The 19,435-nt window shown below is 44.9% G+C and overlaps 1 protein-coding gene across 1 annotated transcript; it reads right to left on the bottom strand.

Moving 5' to 3' along the window:
* Positions 1 to 8,202: 8,202 nt before the first annotated feature.
* Positions 8,203 to 15,268, bottom strand: LOC115169390 (protein AAR2 homolog). Its single transcript, XM_029724960.1, has 4 exons — positions 15,162 to 15,268; positions 14,078 to 14,842; positions 13,284 to 13,513; positions 8,203 to 9,210 (listed from the first exon to the last, which is right to left on the bottom strand). The coding sequence occupies exons 2-4, from the start codon at positions 14,838 to 14,840 to the stop codon at positions 9,043 to 9,045; spliced, it is 1,161 nt and encodes a 386-aa protein (XP_029580820.1). The 5' UTR covers positions 14,841 to 14,842; positions 15,162 to 15,268; the 3' UTR covers positions 8,203 to 9,042.
* Between the last annotated feature and the right edge of the window lie 4,167 nt (positions 15,269 to 19,435).

Here is a 19,435-nt window from a genome sequence, read left to right as displayed (position 1 = left end):
TACTATTTAATGAAGCTGCCAGTGGAGGACTTGTAAGGCATCTGTTTCTCAAACTGGACACTAATGTACTGATAGCCCACCAGCCCACCAATACAATCCAGCCTTCCAGCCAGCTGTCCTGGGCCCCACGGGCCTGGCTGTCTGTCCCCTAAAACCCCCCTTGAGAAGCCTGTCTGTAGAACCAGGCAGGTCACTAAACCACAGAAACAGGATGAGGTGATGAAGAGAGAGGGGAGGAGAGTGAAGGACAGAGAGAGAAAGACATTGTAAGAGAAAGGTGGGGGAGGACAGCGAGAGGAGTGGGGAGAGAGATTTACTGTTAGACACTCTGGGTTTTTAAAAGCTCCTTGTGTCTGAGGATAAATCACAGGTCCTACCATGAGAGTTAGACTGTGATAAACAGGCTAGCAGTCAACACACATGCTGCTGGAGAGGGAGGGAGTGAGGGAAGACAGAGAGAGTGAGGGGGGGTTGATTTGAAGTTCTGCACAATTGTCAGAGACAGAAATGGAAAGAGAGACAGTCAGAAGGAAATGAGCAGGGAAGTTTTTGTGTGGATAACTCAGAAATAAAGAATAAGAAACATGGCTGCTGATGACTGTGTAGCCATCCCCAGATCCACAGCTGAAAGTCATATTGAGCTCTGAGTTTCCCTTTTGATCTACCTCCCTGAGCCTTTGACAGGGACGTCCCCAGGGCATAGAGCTGCTGAGAGAGGTCTGCTTGCACCTCACAGCTCCAACACACAGACACTAAGAAAACACAGAGGCCATCAAGACCTGTGCTCCACACATATGCTCGCATGCACGCACGCACAGCAAGCTGGACCTATTTATTCTTCCATAACATTATTTCATAAAACAGATTGTAAAGGGGTGCATAACTGGTGGCAGTGAAGTCAGATGCAGGAGAGCAGAACTCGGTAATAGCCGGAGCAGTTTAATTTCAAAACCAACGGCATAACTAACATGAAATAACTAACATGGTTACAAAACCCGACGTGCACCAGTAAACATGTGCACAAGCACTTACAACAAACAATTCCATACAAAGACATGGGGGGAACAGAGGGTTAAATACACAACACTTAATGAGGGAAATGAGAACCAGGTGTGTAGGAAGACAAGACAAAACAAATGGAAAATGAAAAGTGGATCGACGATGGCTAGAAGACCGGTGACGCCGACCGCCGAACGCCGCCCGAACAAGGAGAGGAACCGACTTCAATGGAAGTCGTGACACAGACAGATAGAAATGGGGGGGATGGAGGGAGGGAGTATATATAACAGGACTCAGATCCTCTCTGCGGTGATAGGGTGTAGCGCTGGCTAAAACAGATAGATAGAAATGGAGGGAGGGAGTATATATTCCAGGACTCAGATCCTCTCTGCGGTGATAGGGTGTAGCACCGGCTGCCAAAAGCAACACACACTCTGCGGCACAGAGCACAAAGATCTCTCACCTGACTGACAGGGATATGGTTAGCAAGGGAGGGAGAAACAGGGATAAAGGGAGAGTGTTACGCTGCCTAAGTATGATCCCCAATCAGAGACAACGATAGACAGCTGCCTCTGATTGAGAACCATACCCGGCCAACAAAGAAATAGAAAACATAGATTTCCCACCCTAGTCACACCCTGACCTAACCAAATAGAGAATAAAAGGGATCTCTAAGGTCAGGGCGTGACAGTAACCCCCCAAAGGTGCGGACTCCGGCCTCAAAACTTGACTATATAGGGGAGGGTCCGGGTGGGCATCTAGCCTCGGTGGCGGCTCCGGTGCGGGACGTAGACCCCGCTCCGCTCGCGGATCCGCCATCTTTGGTAGCGACTCTGGTGCGGGGATCATCACCGGAAGCTCCGGACCGTGGATCGTCGCCGGGGGAACCGGACCGTGGATCGTCGCCGGAGGAACCGGACCGTGGATCATTGCCGGAGATTCCGGACCGTAGTTTGCCGCAGAAGGTTCCAGACTGGGAACCCCTGCTGGAGGCTCTGGACCGCCGACTGTCGCTGGAGGCCCTGGACTGCCGACCGTCACTGGAGGCTCCGGACCGCCAACCGTCGCTGGAGGCTCCGGGCCGTGGATCGTCACTGGAGGCTTCAGGCCGTGGACCGTGGACCGTCTGAAGAGGTTCCGGACCGTAAGCCGTCTCAGGAGGTTCCGGACCGTAAGCCGTCTCAGGAGGTTCCGGACCGTAAGCCATCTCAGGAGGTTCCGGACCGTAAGCCGTCTCAGGAGGTTCCGGACCGTGGGCCGTCTCAGGAGGTTCCGGACTGTGGATCGTCGCCGGAAGCTCTGGACTGGGAACCGTCGCCGGAAGCTCTGGACTTGGAACCGTCGCGGAAGCTCTGGACTGGGAACCGTCGCCGGAAGCTCTGGACTGGGAACCGTCGCCGGAAGCTCTGGACTGGAACTGTCGCCGGAAGCTCTGGACTGGGAAGGCGCACTGGAGGCCTGGTGTGTGGAGCTGGGACAGGTGGCACCAGACTGGTGACACGCACCTCAGGGCAAGTGCGGGGAGCAGGCACAGGATGTACCTGACTGGGGACACACACTTCAGGAAGAGTGCGAGGAGCAGGCACAGGACGTACTGGGCTGTGGAGGCGCACTGGAGACCTGGTGCGTAGAACCGGTGCAGGATATACTGGACCATGGAGGCGCACTGGAGGTCTGGAGCGTAGAGCTGGCACATCCCGTCCTGGCTGGATACTCACTTTAGCCCGGCAAGTGCGGGGCCCTGGCACAGGACGCACTGGGCTGTGAAGGCGCACTGGCGACACAGCGCGTAGAGCTGGCGCAGGATATCCTGGACCGAGGAGGCGTACTGGAGACCAGGAGCGCTGAGCCGGCACAACCCGTCCTGGCTGAATGCTCACTTTCGCACGGCAAGTGCGAGGAGCTGGCACAGAACGCACCGGGCTGTGGATCTGCACTAGAGACACATTGCGTATCTCCGCAAAACATGGTGCCTGACTGGTCCCACGCTCCTCACGGCGACTGTCTTGCTCCAGACACCAATGCATCCACTCTACCTCATCACCCCACTCAACTATCTCACAATACTCCTCGCTCAGTCTATCCCAATATTCCTCCTCGCTCTCAGACTTGCCCTCGGCTATGCCGACCAACCCGTGTGCCCCCCCCCAAAAAAAATGTGGGGCTGCCTCTCGGGCTTCCGTCGTGGTCGTGAACTTCGGAGTCACCGTTGATCCTCCTTCGCTGCCTCCGCCTCCTCCCATGTCCATGATGTCCTCCACTCCCTTTTCTCCCGGGCCCAGGATCCCTGCTCCTCCTGGCCATGCTGCTTGGTCCTTTGGTGGTGGGATCTTCTGTTACGCTCGTCGATGGAAGGATCGGACCAAGGTGCAGCGTGGTTGGCGTACATGTTAAATTTATTAAATGAACACCGAAAACAAAACAAATACAAATGAAAATGTAACGTTCAGTAGGGCATACAGCACAGTACCAAAAACAAGATCACACAAACAAAGGTGGGAAAAGGGCTGCCTAAGTATGATCCCCAATCAGAGACAACGATAGACAGCTGCCTCTGATTGAGAATCATACCCGGCCAACAAAGAAATAGAAAACGTAAGACTTCCCACCCTAGTCACACCCTGACAGAGAGAGACAATGAAAGACAGAGCATGAACCACAAAACCTCTTACAAAAAGAGAGAAATACAGAAACAGAGAAAGAGTAACTGTACTATATCCCTTACTTTATGCTCCACATTAGAAAGGGAGCATGGCAGACAGACTCAACAGTGAGAGAGAGAGAGACTAATGACAGTTCGCTGCTGCTCCACACTTCACACAGCAGGAGGAAATTATATACCCACAGAGGAAAGACAACAGGACGGGAGAGGTGGGAGGAGGAGAGAAGAGAGAAAATGAGAGGCCTCGGTAGAGTAGAAATGGAGATGGTGCAGGATCAGGAAGTGTATGGCTTACATTTGAGTCCTGACAAGAAACATTGGTGTTGGTTACTTGTTGGGTTACATGGAAATCCAAATGTTGGAATGCCATATTTCAGCATAGTTCTTAGTGACAAAACTCAGGCATATCTGTCACCCCGCTCCTCCGCTCTGTCACCCCGCTCCTCCGCTCTCTCCACTGGCTTCCAGTTGAAGCTCGCATCTGCTACAAGACCATGGTGCTTGCCTACGGAGCTGTGAGAGGAACGGCACCTCCGTACCTTCAGGCTCTGATCAGGCCCTACACCCAAACAAGGGCACTGCGTTCATCCACCTCTGGCCTGCTGGCCCCCCTACCTCTGAGGAAGCACAGTACCCGCTCAGCCCAGTCAAAACTGTTCGCTGCTCTGGCACCCCTATGGTGGAACAAGCTCCCTCACGACGCCAGGACAGCGGAGTCAATCACCACCTTCCGGAGACACCTGAAACCCCACCTCTTTAAGGAATACCTAGAATAGGATAAAGTAATCCTTCTAACCCCCCCCCCCAAAAAAAAGATATAGATGTACTATTGTAAAGTGGTTGTTCCACTGGATATCATAAGGTGAATGCACCAATTTGTAAGTCGCTCTGGATAAGAGCGTCTGCTAAATGACTTAAATGTAAATGTAAATATCTTCTCGCAACCGAGAAGAGTACCTGCTCTGCACTGGGAACCTCAGGGTGTGTGCTGTTATTCTTTTAGATCCCTCTATCCCGTGTCAGGATCTCATGGCTAAAGTCAAGGTTACGATTCCTTGCCTATAGCTGCAGGGTATACAACACGAAAAGAAAGGAAAATATCAACACCTTGCTGGTATACGTGTAATGTTTTGTCCACTCCTACAACTTCAGTCGATTCACTTAGTTAATAGTTGTTGATGTGTTGCTTCATTAAAGCGAGTAGGCCAATACAGCAGGCTTTCATGCCAAGTTAAAAGGGTTGCTCAAGGACCAGACTCATAGCCCCCTGTCCTTGTGTCTGGGCAACAAAGCATGCATGCCTCTCTCTCTCGCAAGGCATCAAAGGGCTGCTCTTGCCATTAATTACTTCTGCAGATTACTAAGCTCTGAAAAAGAAAACATCCTCTCACTGTCAACTGCATTTATTTTCAGCAAACTTAACATGTGTAAATATTTGTGTGAACATAACAAGATTCAACAACAGAGACATAAACTGAACAAGTTGCACAGACATGTGACTAACAGAAATGGAATAATGTGTCCCTGAACAAAGGGGGATCAAAATCAAAAGTGACAGTCAGTATCTGGTGTGGCCAACAGCTGCATTGAGTACTGCAGTGTATCTCCTCCTCATGGACTGCACCAGATTTGCCAGTTCTTGCTGTGAGATGTTACCCCACTCTTCCACCAAGGCACCTGCAAGTTCCCAGACATTTCTGGGGGGAATGGCCCTAGCCCTCACCCTCCGATCTAACAGGTCCTAGACGTGCTCAATGGGATTGAGACTCGGGCTCTTCGCTGGCCATGGCAGAACAGTGACATTCCTGTCTTGCAGGAAATAATGCATAGAACGAGCAGTATGGCTGGTGGCATTGTCATGCTGGATGGTCATGTCAGGATGAGCCTGCAGGAAGGGTCCACATGAGGGAGGAGGATGTCTTCCCTGTAACGCATAGCGTTGAGATTACCTGCAATGACAACAAGCTCAGTCCGATGATGCTGTGACACACCGCCCCAGACCATGACGGACCCTCCACCTTCAAATCGATCCCGCTCCAGAGTACAGGCCTTGGTGTAACACTCATTCCTTCGACGATAAACGCGAATCTGACCATCACCCCTGGTGAGACAAAACGGCGACTCGTCAGTGAAGAGCACTTTTTGCCAGTCCTGTCTGGTCCAGCAACGGTGGGTTTGTGCCCATAGGCGATGTTGTTGCCGGTGATATCTGGTGAGGACCTGCCTTACAACAGGCCTATAAGCCCTCAGTCCAGCCTCTCTCAGCCTATTGCGGAAAGTCTGAGCACTGATGGCGGGATTGTGCGTTCCTGGTGTAACTCGGGCAGTAGAAAAGCCTCTTTTATGTCCTAAGTTTTCATAACTGTGACCTTAATTGCCTACCGTTGATAAGCTGTTAGTGTCTTAATGACCATTCCACAGGTCCATGTTCATTAATTGTTTATGGTTCATTGAACAAGCATGGGAAACAGTGTTTAAACCCTTTACAATGAAGATCTCTGAAGTTATTTGGATTTTTACGAATTATCTTCGAAAGACAGGGTCCTGAAAAAGGGACGTTTCTTTTTTGTTGAGTTTATAACAGAAAACATTGTTCACACGTACTCACACACAGCTCTCCTCTGAACATACTTATCCTGTACACTAAGCTGTAAACACACACATACACTCTCTCAAACCCTGTTCCTTACACACAGATGGTGACACACACTCCCTGGGAGCGTGCACCTGCCTGCCTCACATTTGGGTCATGTGAGTCAGAGAGGAGTGCTAGTCGGGCTGCCACAGTGGACTCACATTGGTAAAGGCTTCACTACTACACACAGGCACCTATGCACAAACACAATTTAGTTACACACATGGCCACATATTTCACTGAGTCTCACTGCACATACAGGACACAAGATTCCTCACTGCATATTCACATGGCCACATATTTCACTGAGTCTCACTGTACATACAGTACACAAGATTCCTCACTGCATATTCATATGGCGTCATTTATTTCCAATAATATTTTTTGTGTAGTTAACACTGATTGGCTGTGCATTACATAGTGAAGGACTGGACCGAGCTGTTTACCATTCACTGTCAGAGGAAATCACATTGGTTTCTAAACACACATTGGACTGAGGAACCAGTGGTCCCCATAGCACTGTAAAAAGCAGCTATAGTCAACAAACACACACCAGTCCTTTCCATATGTAATCATGGGGACTTGGTCAGTTACTAAAAAGACACTGACAACCAATTCATTATAATTATGCACCTTGCTTTACTACAAAGTGGTAACAGACTTAAACAGATTGACTCAATGTGAGAGAGAATGCCAATGCTTCCATTAAACAGCCAGAGAAATATGCCTATGAAGACGGATGCATAACTCTCTCATTCACATACACACGAATGCACGCACGGACACACACACTACCTCCATGTATTATTCCTGCTCTGAGGGGATAGATTGAGATACAGATAGGTCAATGTTTGTACTGGCAGCCTGACCAGCATGTGAGCTCCATGGAAATGCCACATCTAATGAAGTAGAAAATCCACATTGACTGACAGGGGCTGGGTGGGTATGCTTTGAGGCTATACACAGTGAACCTCCACTCTGGCCTGGTCCCATGTGTGTCTTTAGAAGTGTGGCTGGCAGGCAGCATGGGGAAGGCGCACCAAACAAAACAAATCAGGGATATTAAAAGGAAAATGGTTGCAATTCCAGACCCAAGCAGGATAGTTTTACAAGGGGCAGGGAGTTATTGGAATGAAATGGGGCACAGTGAGGGTCTGTCTGACTGGAACTCCAAACTAATTGGACAGTTGGGTGAGTAACTGTCCTCCTAAAGTCAAATGCCCTCGCACCTCCACACCAGGGTGTTCACAGGTCCACTGAAGTAGAGGGCTGCATTCATCCGTGGGATCCGACTGCTAATTGCAGCACGGTGTGAATTTTTCATGCTGTGGGCGGGAGGGGGCGATTCCTCCTCAGTCTGAAAAGTGTTGGTCATCTAGCCGCAGCTGTGAATGCAAACACACACACAGGCAGAATTTCCACAACAAGGTCTTGCAGTTATAAATCAACCTCCTGGCAGATCTTTCCTGCTATAAAACAAACCTCAAACACATTTTGAACAGTGTTGATGTAATGGCACCTTTAGATGTAATGGTGAAATGGCACATACCGTATGGCACCTTTAGAACAGTGCTGCACTGGCAGGAGTTAACAGCATTCTACAGTTTATCTTCTTAAAATTAGATTTTAAACCTAAACACACTGCTAACCTTTTGTAATGTTTGTATCCAATTTCATCTTTGTGGCTGTGGAATTTGACCGTGGCTGTGTTATCTAGTGGAAACCATCACAGATCAATGGGGGAAAAGGTATTTTAAAAGGTTTTACTGACATCCTCAATCAGAGACCAAACATTTCTCCCTCCAGATTGATCTACATTCAATAAAAAAGTACAGAGCTAGTGAAGATCAGGGCTGCCATCTAGTGAACATAATCTGTTCATAACAAAATAACCAAAAATCAGACACATGGTATCAAAAGTTGTTTAATCAAAGGAAACGTCCAGTCACAGAATGTTACAGTGAGTGGGTACAAAGGAAACGTCCTGTCACAGAATGTTACAGTGAGTGGGTACAAAGGAAACAAAAAGGGTGTGTGTGGGGGGGGTTACACTCTGCTGGATAGTCCACACAGGGTAAAATACCAACACATTGTGAAAAACAACAAGTCGTCAGTGGCACAGTAAGATTAAGTCAGAGTTTATAATGTTCAGAATTAACTGTTCTAGGGTCATTTTCCACTAGAATGTTCTACATTGTAAGAAATACATGAGTTTCAGATATGGTGTCAACTCAAACACAAAACAACAGTAACCTACTTGGGCTTTTTCTGATGTACTGTCAAAGACAAGCAATTCCCCAAAACAAAAAATACCTCACTTGATAGGTGCTTGCCTGAACACAGAAACACCACTAAAGGGAGGTTTTCCACATTTCAGAATTCTCCTCTAAAACCTTAGAATGATCCAGCTAGAAAGTACCACATTGATCTCATTCCAATTGGACCATTCAGTTCAGATGGCCAAGTGCTCATTCATGTGTAGACTGACAGAGGTTACAGACAGAGAGCCAGGGAGGGGAAAGTATGGTCAGAACTGCCCCTGGTTAGCCTATGGAGAGTGACACCCCAGAATCTAGTGCCTTGGAGGACAGAGTCGTGTTTCCTTAGTGGTAAAACTCCCATTCAAGGCAACACACTGGAAGGAAATGAGACAAACACAACAGAAGTCCTCGCTCTTCTTTTAAAATTAGGTTTCAGTCCTGTTTCCTCCCCTGACCCGGGAACCTGGATAATCTTCAGAGCATGTTCAGTCCAGTGTGACCCCATCAGGCAGTTCCACCACGACAGGATCACAATCGTCAGGATCTACCTCAAAGTCCCAGCGGAACTTCTTGGTCAGGTGGGCCTTGAACTTCTCTGCCCGCTTCCGCAGGGTTCCGTCCACCCCCGGCCCACTGGCAAACTGGAAGAAGTCCTGAGGGAGAGCAGGGAAATGGAGAGCAAGTTAGAGGCGCGAGACACCATAACGAACGTAGGCCGTACTCAGTAGATCACCTGCTGGGTGCCGACGAACGAAGACGATTCAACATGTAGAATCAACAGGAAATTAATAGAAAATGGCAGAATGTTTTGTGGCCAGATGTGATAGGACCAATGATGTGTATAAACCCTAGATGACTGACTGTTTTGAAGTGGCCAGATGCGATAGGACCAATGATGTGTATAAACCCTAGATGACTGACTGTTTTGAAGCTTCAGCGCAGTACGCAGACATTTTTGCACTAGAATCAGCCACGGGCTGAATTTTGATGGAGGGAACAGGGGCCGGAAAAATATTAAGTATTGTTTCTTCATCGTTAGTAATGTATTCCCTTGTGAATCTGGTGATACAATTAATCGTTTCCGATCAGAGAAATGTGCCATTTAAGTCGCTTGCATTATTTACCAAAAATGGTGAAAAGTGCCAAGTTAAGCCAACTAGATACTGCTGTTTCTGACACCTTTATCAATTTTGCTGGTCTCGTGTTTATTAACCCATAAGCCATCTAAGCCGGGAGATGTGGTTCTACTAAGCTATATGGAATTGTTTTAAGAAAGTCTTAAGGATAATTTAACTATTTGATTATGAATTTTAAAATCCCTTGAAGTACAGTACCAGTCAAATGTTGACAAACCTTCATTCAAGGGTTTTAATTTTTTTTTTTTACTATTTTCTACATTGTAGAATAACTATGAAATAACACATCGAATAATGTAGTAACCAAAAAAGTGTTAAACAAATCAAAATGTATTTTATATTTGAGATTCTTCTTGCCTTGATGACAGCTTTGCACACTCTTGGCATTCTAATGAATATATTTTGATTGAACACCTTTTGTAATGATGGACTGTTGTTACTCTTTGCTTATTTGAGCTGTTCTTGCCATAATATGGACTTATTAGAATTGGGCTATCTTCTGTATACCACCCCTACCTTGTCACAACATAACTGATTGGCTGAAACACATTAAGGAAATAAATTCCACAAATTAACAAGGCACACCGGTTAATTGAAATACCTTCCAGGGGACAACCTCATGAAGCTGGTTGAGAGAATGCCAAGAGTTTGCAAATATGTCATGAAGGCAGAGGGTGGCTACTTTGAAGAATCTCAAATATGAAAAATATTTTGATTTGGTTACCACATGATTCCATGTGTTATTTCATAGTTTTGATGTCTTCACTATTATTCTACAATGTAAAAAATAGTGAAAATAAAGAAAAACCCTGGAATGAGTAGGTGTCCAAACTTTTGACTTGTACTGTAAATATTAAAAATAAAATAAAAATTGATAAAATGTTTTGGCATTACTGATATTAGACCAACAAAAACAAACACACTGAATAACAGATTCACTACATGGAACAGATAGTAAAAAAAATCTAAAGGAAGTTTGTTCTCATTTGTCTGTGCTAACATGTATTTAACCCTTTATTTTTTGGCACTAAACAGTCTCCATATATATAAACTTCCATTCATTTTTCAACTGGTACCGGGGGACATTCAGGCGAGTCTTGAGGCCTGTGGACGTCCTAGACATGTACAGTTGAAGTCAGAAGTTTACATACACCTTAGCAAAATACATTTAAACTCAGTTTTTCACAATTCCTGACATATAATCCTAGTAAAAATGCCATGTCTTTAGGTCAGTTAGGATCACCACTTTATTTTAAGAATGTGAAATGTCAGAATAAAAGTAGATAATGATTTATTTCAGCTTTTATTTCTTTCATCACATTCCCAGTGGGTCAGAAGTTACATACACTCAATTAGTATTTGGTAGCATTGCTTTTAAATTGTTTAACTTGGGTCAAAGGTTTCAGGTAGCCTTCCACAAGCTTCCCACAATAAGTTGGGTGAATTTTGGCCCATTCCTCCTGACAGAGCTGGTGTAACTGAGTCAGGTTTGTAGGCCTCCTTGCTCGCACAGGCTTTTTCAGTTCTGCCTACAGGTTCTATAGGATTGAGGTCAGGGCTTTGTGATGGCCACTCCAATACCTTGACTTTGTTGTCCTTAAGCCATTTTGCCACAACTTTGGAAGTATGCTTGGGGTCATTGTCCATTTGAAAGACCCATTTGCGACCAAGCTGTAACTTCCCGACTGATGTCTTGAGATGTTGCTTCAATATATCCACATAATTTTCCTCCCTCATGATGCCATCTATTTTGTCAAGTGCACCAGTCCCTCCTGCAGCAAAGCACCGCCACAACATGATGCTGCCACCCCAGTGCTTCACGGTTGGGATGGGGTTATTCGGCTTGCAAGCAACTCCCTTTTCCCTCCAAACATAACGATGGTCATTATGGCCAAACAGTACTATTTTTGTTTCATCAGACCAGAGAACATTTCTCTAAAAAGTACGATCTTTGTCCCCATGTGCAGTTGCAAACCGTAGTCTGTTTTTTTATGGGGATTTTGGAGCAGTGGCTTCTTCCTTGCTGAGCGGCCTTTCAGGTTATGCCGATATTGGACTCGTTTTACTGTGGATATACATACTTTGTACCCGTTTCCTCCAGCATTCACACGGTCCTTTGCTGTTGTTCTGGGATTGATTTGCACTTTTCGCACCAAAGTACGTTCATCTGAAGGAGACAGAACACGTCTCCTTCCTGAGCGGTATGACGGCTGCGTGGTCCCATGGTGCTTATACTTGCATACTACTGTTTGTACAGATGAACGTGGTACCTTCAGGGGTTTGAAAATTGCTCCCAAGGTTGAAGCAGACTTGTGGACGTCAGCAATTTTTTTGCTGAGATCTTGGCTGATTTCTTTAGATTTTCCCATGATGTCAAGCAAAGAGACAATGAGTTTGAAGGTAGGCCTTGAAATACATCCACAGGTAAACCTCCAATTGACTCAAATAGTGTCAATTAGCCTATCAGAAGCTTTTAAAGCCATGACATCATTTTCTGGAATTTCCCTTAGTGTATGGAAACTTCTGACCCACTGGAATTGTGATACAGTGAATTATACGTGAAATAATCTGTCTGTAAACAATTGTTGGAATAATTACTTGTGTCATGCAAAAAGTAGATGTCCTAACCAACTTGCCAAAACTATAGTTTGTTAACAAGAAATTTGTGGAGTGGTTGAAAAACGAGTTTTAATGACTACAACCTAAGTGTATGTAAACTTCCGACTTAAACTGTACGTGTTTGTGAGAGTCTCACCTTTCTACAGAGGGGTCATATAAGTGTGTAGCCAGAACTGTTCGAACCCTACAGACAAGTTGGCAGGTCGAGTCCCAAGACGCTTGTGGGAGTCATAGAGCAAAACAGAGAAGACCCTAGTGTTCATGAGAGTCTCATCTTTCCATAGGGGTCATAGTTTGTAGGCCAAACTGTTTGGACGCTACTGACGATTTTGTGAGAAGACCGATTTACAGAATGTCTTATGGTCTGACAAACACAACTCTAGCTCTGTCACTGCAGATGCGGAAGTGGGAAATGCAGTGGATTGAGATGCATCCAATGCAAAAAATATATATCTCTAGCTTAAACTGACAGATTTCATGGTGATGTTTTTATTACACTAATTGGATTTCCACGGGGCGTGGACATCGCACTCGGGGGTTAAATTGATCACAACATTTTCTTTGTAACCTTTGGTAGAAAATGACCAAATTCACAGGAAATACATTACAAAGGATGAAGAAGCAATATTTTAAATGCATCTTTATAATAAAGTCAGCAAAAAAAGAAACAATCCTTTTTCAGGACCCTGTCTTTCAAAGATAATTCATAAAAATCCAAATAACTTCACAGATCTTCATTGTAAAGGGTTTAAACACTGTTTCCCATGCTTGTTCAATGAACCATAAACAATTAATGAACATGCACCTGTTGAACGGTCATTAAGACACTAACAGCTTACAGACTGAAAGTATTTCAAAACAATCTGAAAAGGTGGGTGTGTCTTGCTAAAATGACATGGAATGATCCCTGGGGAAGATACTCTATAACACAGATATCAGTAATGATTGATGATTAATAAATGCCAGCTCACCTGTAGAGTGGAGGTGAGGAAGTTGTCCTGGGACACGATGTCGACAAAGAAGTCTGGAGGTATCTCTCCCAACTGGTGGTAAAGCACAGCGATGAGGCCCAGGTACAGATCCCGGCGTTGACGCATGGCCTCCTCACTACGACACAGCAGGGCTAGAAGGCGCTTCCAGTGCTCAAAGCCCTCGTACACATTCCCAATGAGGAAACACACAAACGCAAACTGCAGCTCACCTGGAAGGGGAAGGCATGGAGAGAAGGGCAATGGAGAAAAGCAAAGAGGGAGAGAGAAGATGCGCAATCAGTCAGACAGTTTATGATCAACTGGTAATGAACTCAAAACAATAGTGACAGCACTTTGAGATATCAGCTGATGTAAGAAGGGCTATATAAATAAATTTGATATCCAGTTTACTTTACACCTCCATATAAAGCAAAGACTGTCCTTGTCAGTTTTCCCATAAAATGTGGTTTATAGTGGTTAAGGATTGGCAGCTGGGGCAGAAATATGACCTACAGCAGGGCTCTAATCATGTCAATTCAAATGTCTAAGCCCCAATCTCATTTGATGTACGGAATAATTTATTTATTTATTTATTTATTTTTTAATTATGAAATGAAAATGTATGCATTCACTACTGTAAGTCGCTCTGGATAAGAGCGTCTGCTAAATGACTAAAATGTAAAAAATGTAATGTTCCGCTGTCTATACAATTCTAGTCTAAGTTCCAATTCAATTGCTCCATAAATTCATATAAACTGGTCAAATATACCACATAGGTCTCCCTTCTCACTCACCCAGCACGTTGAGTGGCTGCTGCTGGTGATGTTTCTCTAGCAGACTGTCCAGGGCATAGCTCAAGTCCAGGCTGCACTGGGTGATCTGGGCTGGGGTGGCCCCAGGAGGGTAGGTCTGCCTGGGGATGGGGGAGAACCTCAGCTCAGTCCCCTCTCTTGGCTTCATCCTGGGAAGCCTGTCCAGGCCCTCCTTCATGCTCTGACACTCTGTGTCGTTCCTGGGCAGGTTCTGCTCGTCGCGATCCTTGGTGTGTGTGAGCTGGAGCTCTGGGATCACGTCGCTGAAGGCACACACACGCCCAGAGAGAGGCTGCAGCCTGGTGGCCAGCTCCTGGTTCACCCTGTCAGTTAGGGAGACCCATTTCCGCATCACCTCGTACGGGTAGGGCCCCAGGAAAGGGTCCAGGTCTCGTAGGACTGCCCGGACCCGACCCACCTCATCTTCATTCTGAGTGGCAGAGAAGTCCAGATCCTCCTCTTTGGGGTCCCAGTGGGCCAGCAGGATCTCTCTGGGCTTCAGGGTGAGGAAGAGGCCTGTTCTTGGGCCTGTTTCACCCCCGCGGTCTGGTGCGTTAGAGGAGCAGTAGTGGAGGAAGTGGAGACCTGGTGGGATCATCTTCACCCCGCGGAAGCGAGGCCCGACCTGCCAGCTCTTGTAGTCAATGCCCAGCTCAGTTCCCTCGGGAACCCCCAGCAGTACAACGGTCGCCCCCTCCTCAAATAACCCCCGTGCCACCTCGGGATCCATGTCCACCGTTGCCATGGCTGTTCCCACAGTGATGGGAATGGATCAATACAGACGTTAGCTAGCTAGTTCTTTGAACATCATGCATACCGTACATATCAGATCTGTTATACTTTATTATGCTTTGAGCTAGCAAGCTAGATAGCTAGCTCTAGTAGCCAACGTTCGATAGCTAGCGTTAACTAACTTAGCAAGACTAGCAAGACAGTTCTAAATTGAACTCTATAGATACAGTTAGCTGCTTAACACTTGCCCAAATGTATGTAAGGTTAACATACTTAACTAAAACACTACAGTCGTGTTTCGAAAATCAATACGTTTCCAAAAAATTCACTATACCTGAAAGTTTAGTAGATGCGTTCACGTTACTAGTTGGTGCAACATTACTGTGCGGGCCTAAAATATTTCCCCAAAAGACAAAAACCTAGAATGAGAAACGTTCCGGATGGTATGCAACTTCGGAAGACTTCGTCTTATTTTTTTTAAAGAAATGTTATTGCATCACACGAACATTGTTCAAAACAATATACAAATATCACATATGACAAAAGACCCTACACAAAAATGTAAATAATAAATAAAACCAGAAAGACACAAAGCAAGTATATTACACTATAGACAAGTTACATCTTGACAAATACTGCTGACATGTATTTGACAATTTGCTATTTATACCTTTCATGGATATTATATAATATTCTAAATCACTTTTTTTTACCCGTGAACTTCACACCATGGATGAACATTTTTCCCAATAAAAGTAACAAATCCACAATGTATTGGCAGTCATTGTGTATGTACTGTATGTAAAATAAACGATTATATCAAATGTGGTAATGCTTACAGTTTTACTCATCTTATCATTAATATACATGTTCATATCTGTCAAAAATATTTCACTATGCAAACAATGACAAAATAATTTTCCAATTCACAAAAAAATTCACAAAAAAATTAACAACATATTTAGAAACACAGCTATTACAATGATAACATTTGTGAAGGATCTTGTAAGAGACTTCTCTTACTTTATTACTTATCAAATATTTATGTGGATTAGTCCACGCATGCTGCCATTTCACATCAAATTAAGATGCCCATTGAAAAATTGCAGCAGGGGTGAACTTCATGTTAATAATTTCTATAACTAAATTGTTACATTTCTCATCTAATATATTCATGCCATTCAGTTCTACACTATCACAAATGTAATGAAAAGCTTGATTAATCCTTCAATTAAAGTAAGGATTCCATTGAGAACACCTTTCATTGAAATGTCATGTTCCTTACACAACATAGCAAAGTTATATTTGGCTAATAATTCCTTGTAAGTATAAAGATCACCATTATAATTTATAAGTTGACTAACAACAAAGATATTATTGGCAAACCAATTATGAAAAAATAAGGTTTTATTTCTATATCTAATATCACTGTTATTTCGAAATAAAACATTTGTGTGGAGTGAAGTTGTGCTTGTATAACAAGGACTAGCACATTACAGCTAGTTTATGAAAAGTTGTCAATTTAACAGGATGTTTACCCACAGTATAATGAAATATGAAGCCCCCCAATTTTCTGGAAAATCAAATATGGTATTTTATTCCAAGGCCTGTAAGGTTATTTGAGATACCTCTTTATCCAGTTCAATTTCTAGTCTGAATAAACTGCATAAAATCTAAAACATTAAGACCACCATCACAAATCTTGTTGGTAATGACATGCTTCCTGATCTTGTGTGTCTTATTTTTCCAAATTAAATTGAATAATAATTAGTTGAGAATGGACTTGGGAATGCCTAAAGATGTAAGGAGATAAACCCTTTGCCTGTGACAGGAGAACTCTACCTGAAGACGACTTTGTCTTCTTCTATGACAGGCTCATTGTCCACCTTCCCTCCAAAAAGTGTGGAAGGGATGAAAGAGCCAAGCCTATGGGTTAGTAGCTTCAACCCCACAGCACACACACACTGCTGGGCCTGCTGGGATGAAAGGAATGAAAATAGCCCATATTAAAATATGTAGACTGAGAAATAAGGATCATGAAATCAATAACTTGCTAACATCAGATAACATTAATATACTGCTCAAAAAAATAAAGGGAACACTTAAACAACACATCCTAGATCTGAATGAAAGAAATAATCTTATTAAATACTTTTTTCTTTACATAGTTGAATGTGCTGACAACAAAATCACACAAAAATAATCAATGGAAATCCAATTTATCAACCCATGGAGGTCTGGATTTGGAGTCACACTCAAAATTAAAGTGGAAAAACACACTACAGGCTGATCCAACTTTGATGTAATGTCCTTAAAACAAGTCAAAATGAGGCTCAGTAGTGTGTGTGGCCTCCACGTGCCTGTATGACCTCCCTACAACGCCTGGGCATGCTCCTGATGAGGTGGCGGATGGTCTCATGAGGGATCTCCTCCCAGTCCTCCTGGACAGTCTGTGGTGCAACGTGGCGTTGGTGGATGGAGCGAGACATGATGTCCCAGATGTGCTCAATTGGATTCAGGTCTGGGGAATGGGCAGGCCAGTCCATAGCATCAATGCCTTCCTCTTGCAGGAACTGCTGACACACTCCAGCCACATGAGGTCTAGCATTGTCTTGCATTAGGAGGAACCCAGGGCCAACCGCACCAGCATATGGTCTCACAAGGGGTCTGAGGATCTCATCTCGGTACCTAATGGCAGTCAGGCTACCTCTGGCGAGCACATGGAGGGCTGTGCGGCCCCCCAAAGAAATGCCACCCCACACCATGACTGACCCACCGCCAAACCGGTCATGCTGGAGGATGTTGCAGGCAGCAGAACGTTCTCCACGGCGTCTCCAGACTCTGTCACGTCTGTCACGTGCTCAGTGTGAACCTGCTTTCATCTGTGAAGAGCACAGGGCGCCAGTGGCGAATTTGCCAATCTTGGTGTTCTCTGGCAAATGCCAAACGTCCTGCACGGTGTTGGGCTGTAAGCACAACCCCCACCTGTGGACGTCGGGCCCTCATACCACCCTCATGGAGTCTGTTTCTGACCGTTTGAGCAGACACATGCACATTTGTGGCCTGCTGGAGGTCAATTTGCAGGGCTCTGGCAGTGCTCCTCCTGCTCCTCCTTGCACAAAGGCGGAGGTAGCGGTCCTGCTGCTGGGTTGTTGCCCTCCTACGGCCTCCTCCACGTCTCATGATGTACTGGCCTGTCTCCTGGTAGCGCCTCCATGCTCTGGACACTACGCTGACAGACACAACAAACCTTCTTGCCACAGCTCGCATTGATGTGCCATCCTGGATGAGCTGCACTACCTGAGCCACTTGTGTGGGTTGTAGACTCCGTCTCATGCTACCACTAGAGTGAAAGCACCGCCAGCATTCAAAAGTGACCAAAACATGAGCCAGGAAGCATAAGAACTGAGAAGTGGTCTGTGGTCACCACCTGCCGAACCACTCCTTTATTGGGGGTGTCTTGCTAATTGCCTATAATTTCTACCTGTTGTCTATTCCATTTGCACAACAGCATGTGAAATTTATTGTCAATCAGTGTTGCTTCCTAAGTGGACAGTTTGATTTCACAGAAGTGTGATTGACTTGGAGTTACATTGTGTTGTTTAAGTGTTCCCTTTATTTTTTTGAGCAGTGTATATTAGCCATTTTTTGAGATTAACTTAGATAATTCCTTTGATGATACAGCAGTAGCAATACAAGGATATAACTTTTATAGAAGAGACAGAAATGCTTATGGGGGAGGTGTTGCTGTATATATATATTCAGAGCCATATCCCTGTAATGCTTAAAGAAGATCTTATTAATCACCCTACCAGTGCCTGTAATCTGGTTCAGGTTATTCATCAACCTACCAGGGTGTTTACAAACACTACAGGAACAAGATCATCCACATGTATTGATCACATTTTTACTAATACTGTAGAACTTTGTTCTAAAGCTACTGTATATCCGTACCCATTGGATGCAGTGATCACAATATAGTGGCTATATCCAGGAAAGCCAAAGTTCCAACAGCTGGGACTAAAATAGTGTATAAGAGATCATACGAAAGATTTTGCTGTGACTCTTATGTGGATGATGTTAAAAATATTTGTTGGACTGATGTGATTAATAATGAGCATCCCGATGCTGCACTTGATGAATTTATGAACATGCTTGATGAATTGATAAACATGCACCTGCTAATAATGAATTAACGATGAATGATGAATAAGCTAAATCACGCAAATATAACTTGCCTGTATATAAGAGAACTAACGCGACTGCCCCGGGTACAGCTCCTGATCGACATGTGTACTTGGTGCATTGAGTTGGTTGGAACCTCTCCAGCACGCTGATAATAGAGAATGATTCATTAAAGATTGAGTTTGAGTGCCCCTGTTTAAGAATTTCCATGACAGTTGAAAGTTCTGGGTCAAAAGCTTCCAAGTGGCGCAGCGGTCTAAGGCACTGCATCTCAGTGCTAGAGGCGTCACTACAGACTCTGGTTCGATCACGGGCTCTATCACAACTGGCTGTGGTTGGGAATTCCATAGGGCGGCGCACAATTGGCCCAGCATCCTCTGAGTTAAGGGAGGGTTTGGCCAGGGTAGGCCGTCATTGTAAAAT

This window comes from Salmo trutta, chromosome 31 (assembly GCF_901001165.1).
Source record: "Salmo trutta chromosome 31, fSalTru1.1, whole genome shotgun sequence".
Classification (NCBI taxonomy): Eukaryota; Metazoa; Chordata; class Actinopteri; order Salmoniformes; family Salmonidae; genus Salmo; species Salmo trutta.
Note: the sequence above shows the minus strand (reverse complement) of the source record. Positions and strands in the feature narration are given on the sequence as shown.

Excerpts from the sequence above, each read along its gene's own strand:
- LOC115169390 (XM_029724960.1), bottom strand. The coding sequence starts at position 14,840 with ATGGCAACGGTGGACATGGATCCCGAGGTGGCACGGGGGTTATTTGAG. Across the intron at positions 13,514-14,077 it reads GCAGCCACTCAACGTGCTGG|GTGAGCTGCAGTTTGCGTTT; the intron begins GTGAGTGAGAAG and ends TTCCCCTTCCAG. Across the intron at positions 9,211-13,283 it reads TCCTCACCTCCACTCTACAG|GACTTCTTCCAGTTTGCCAG; the intron begins GTGAGCTGGCAT and ends GCTCTCCCTCAG.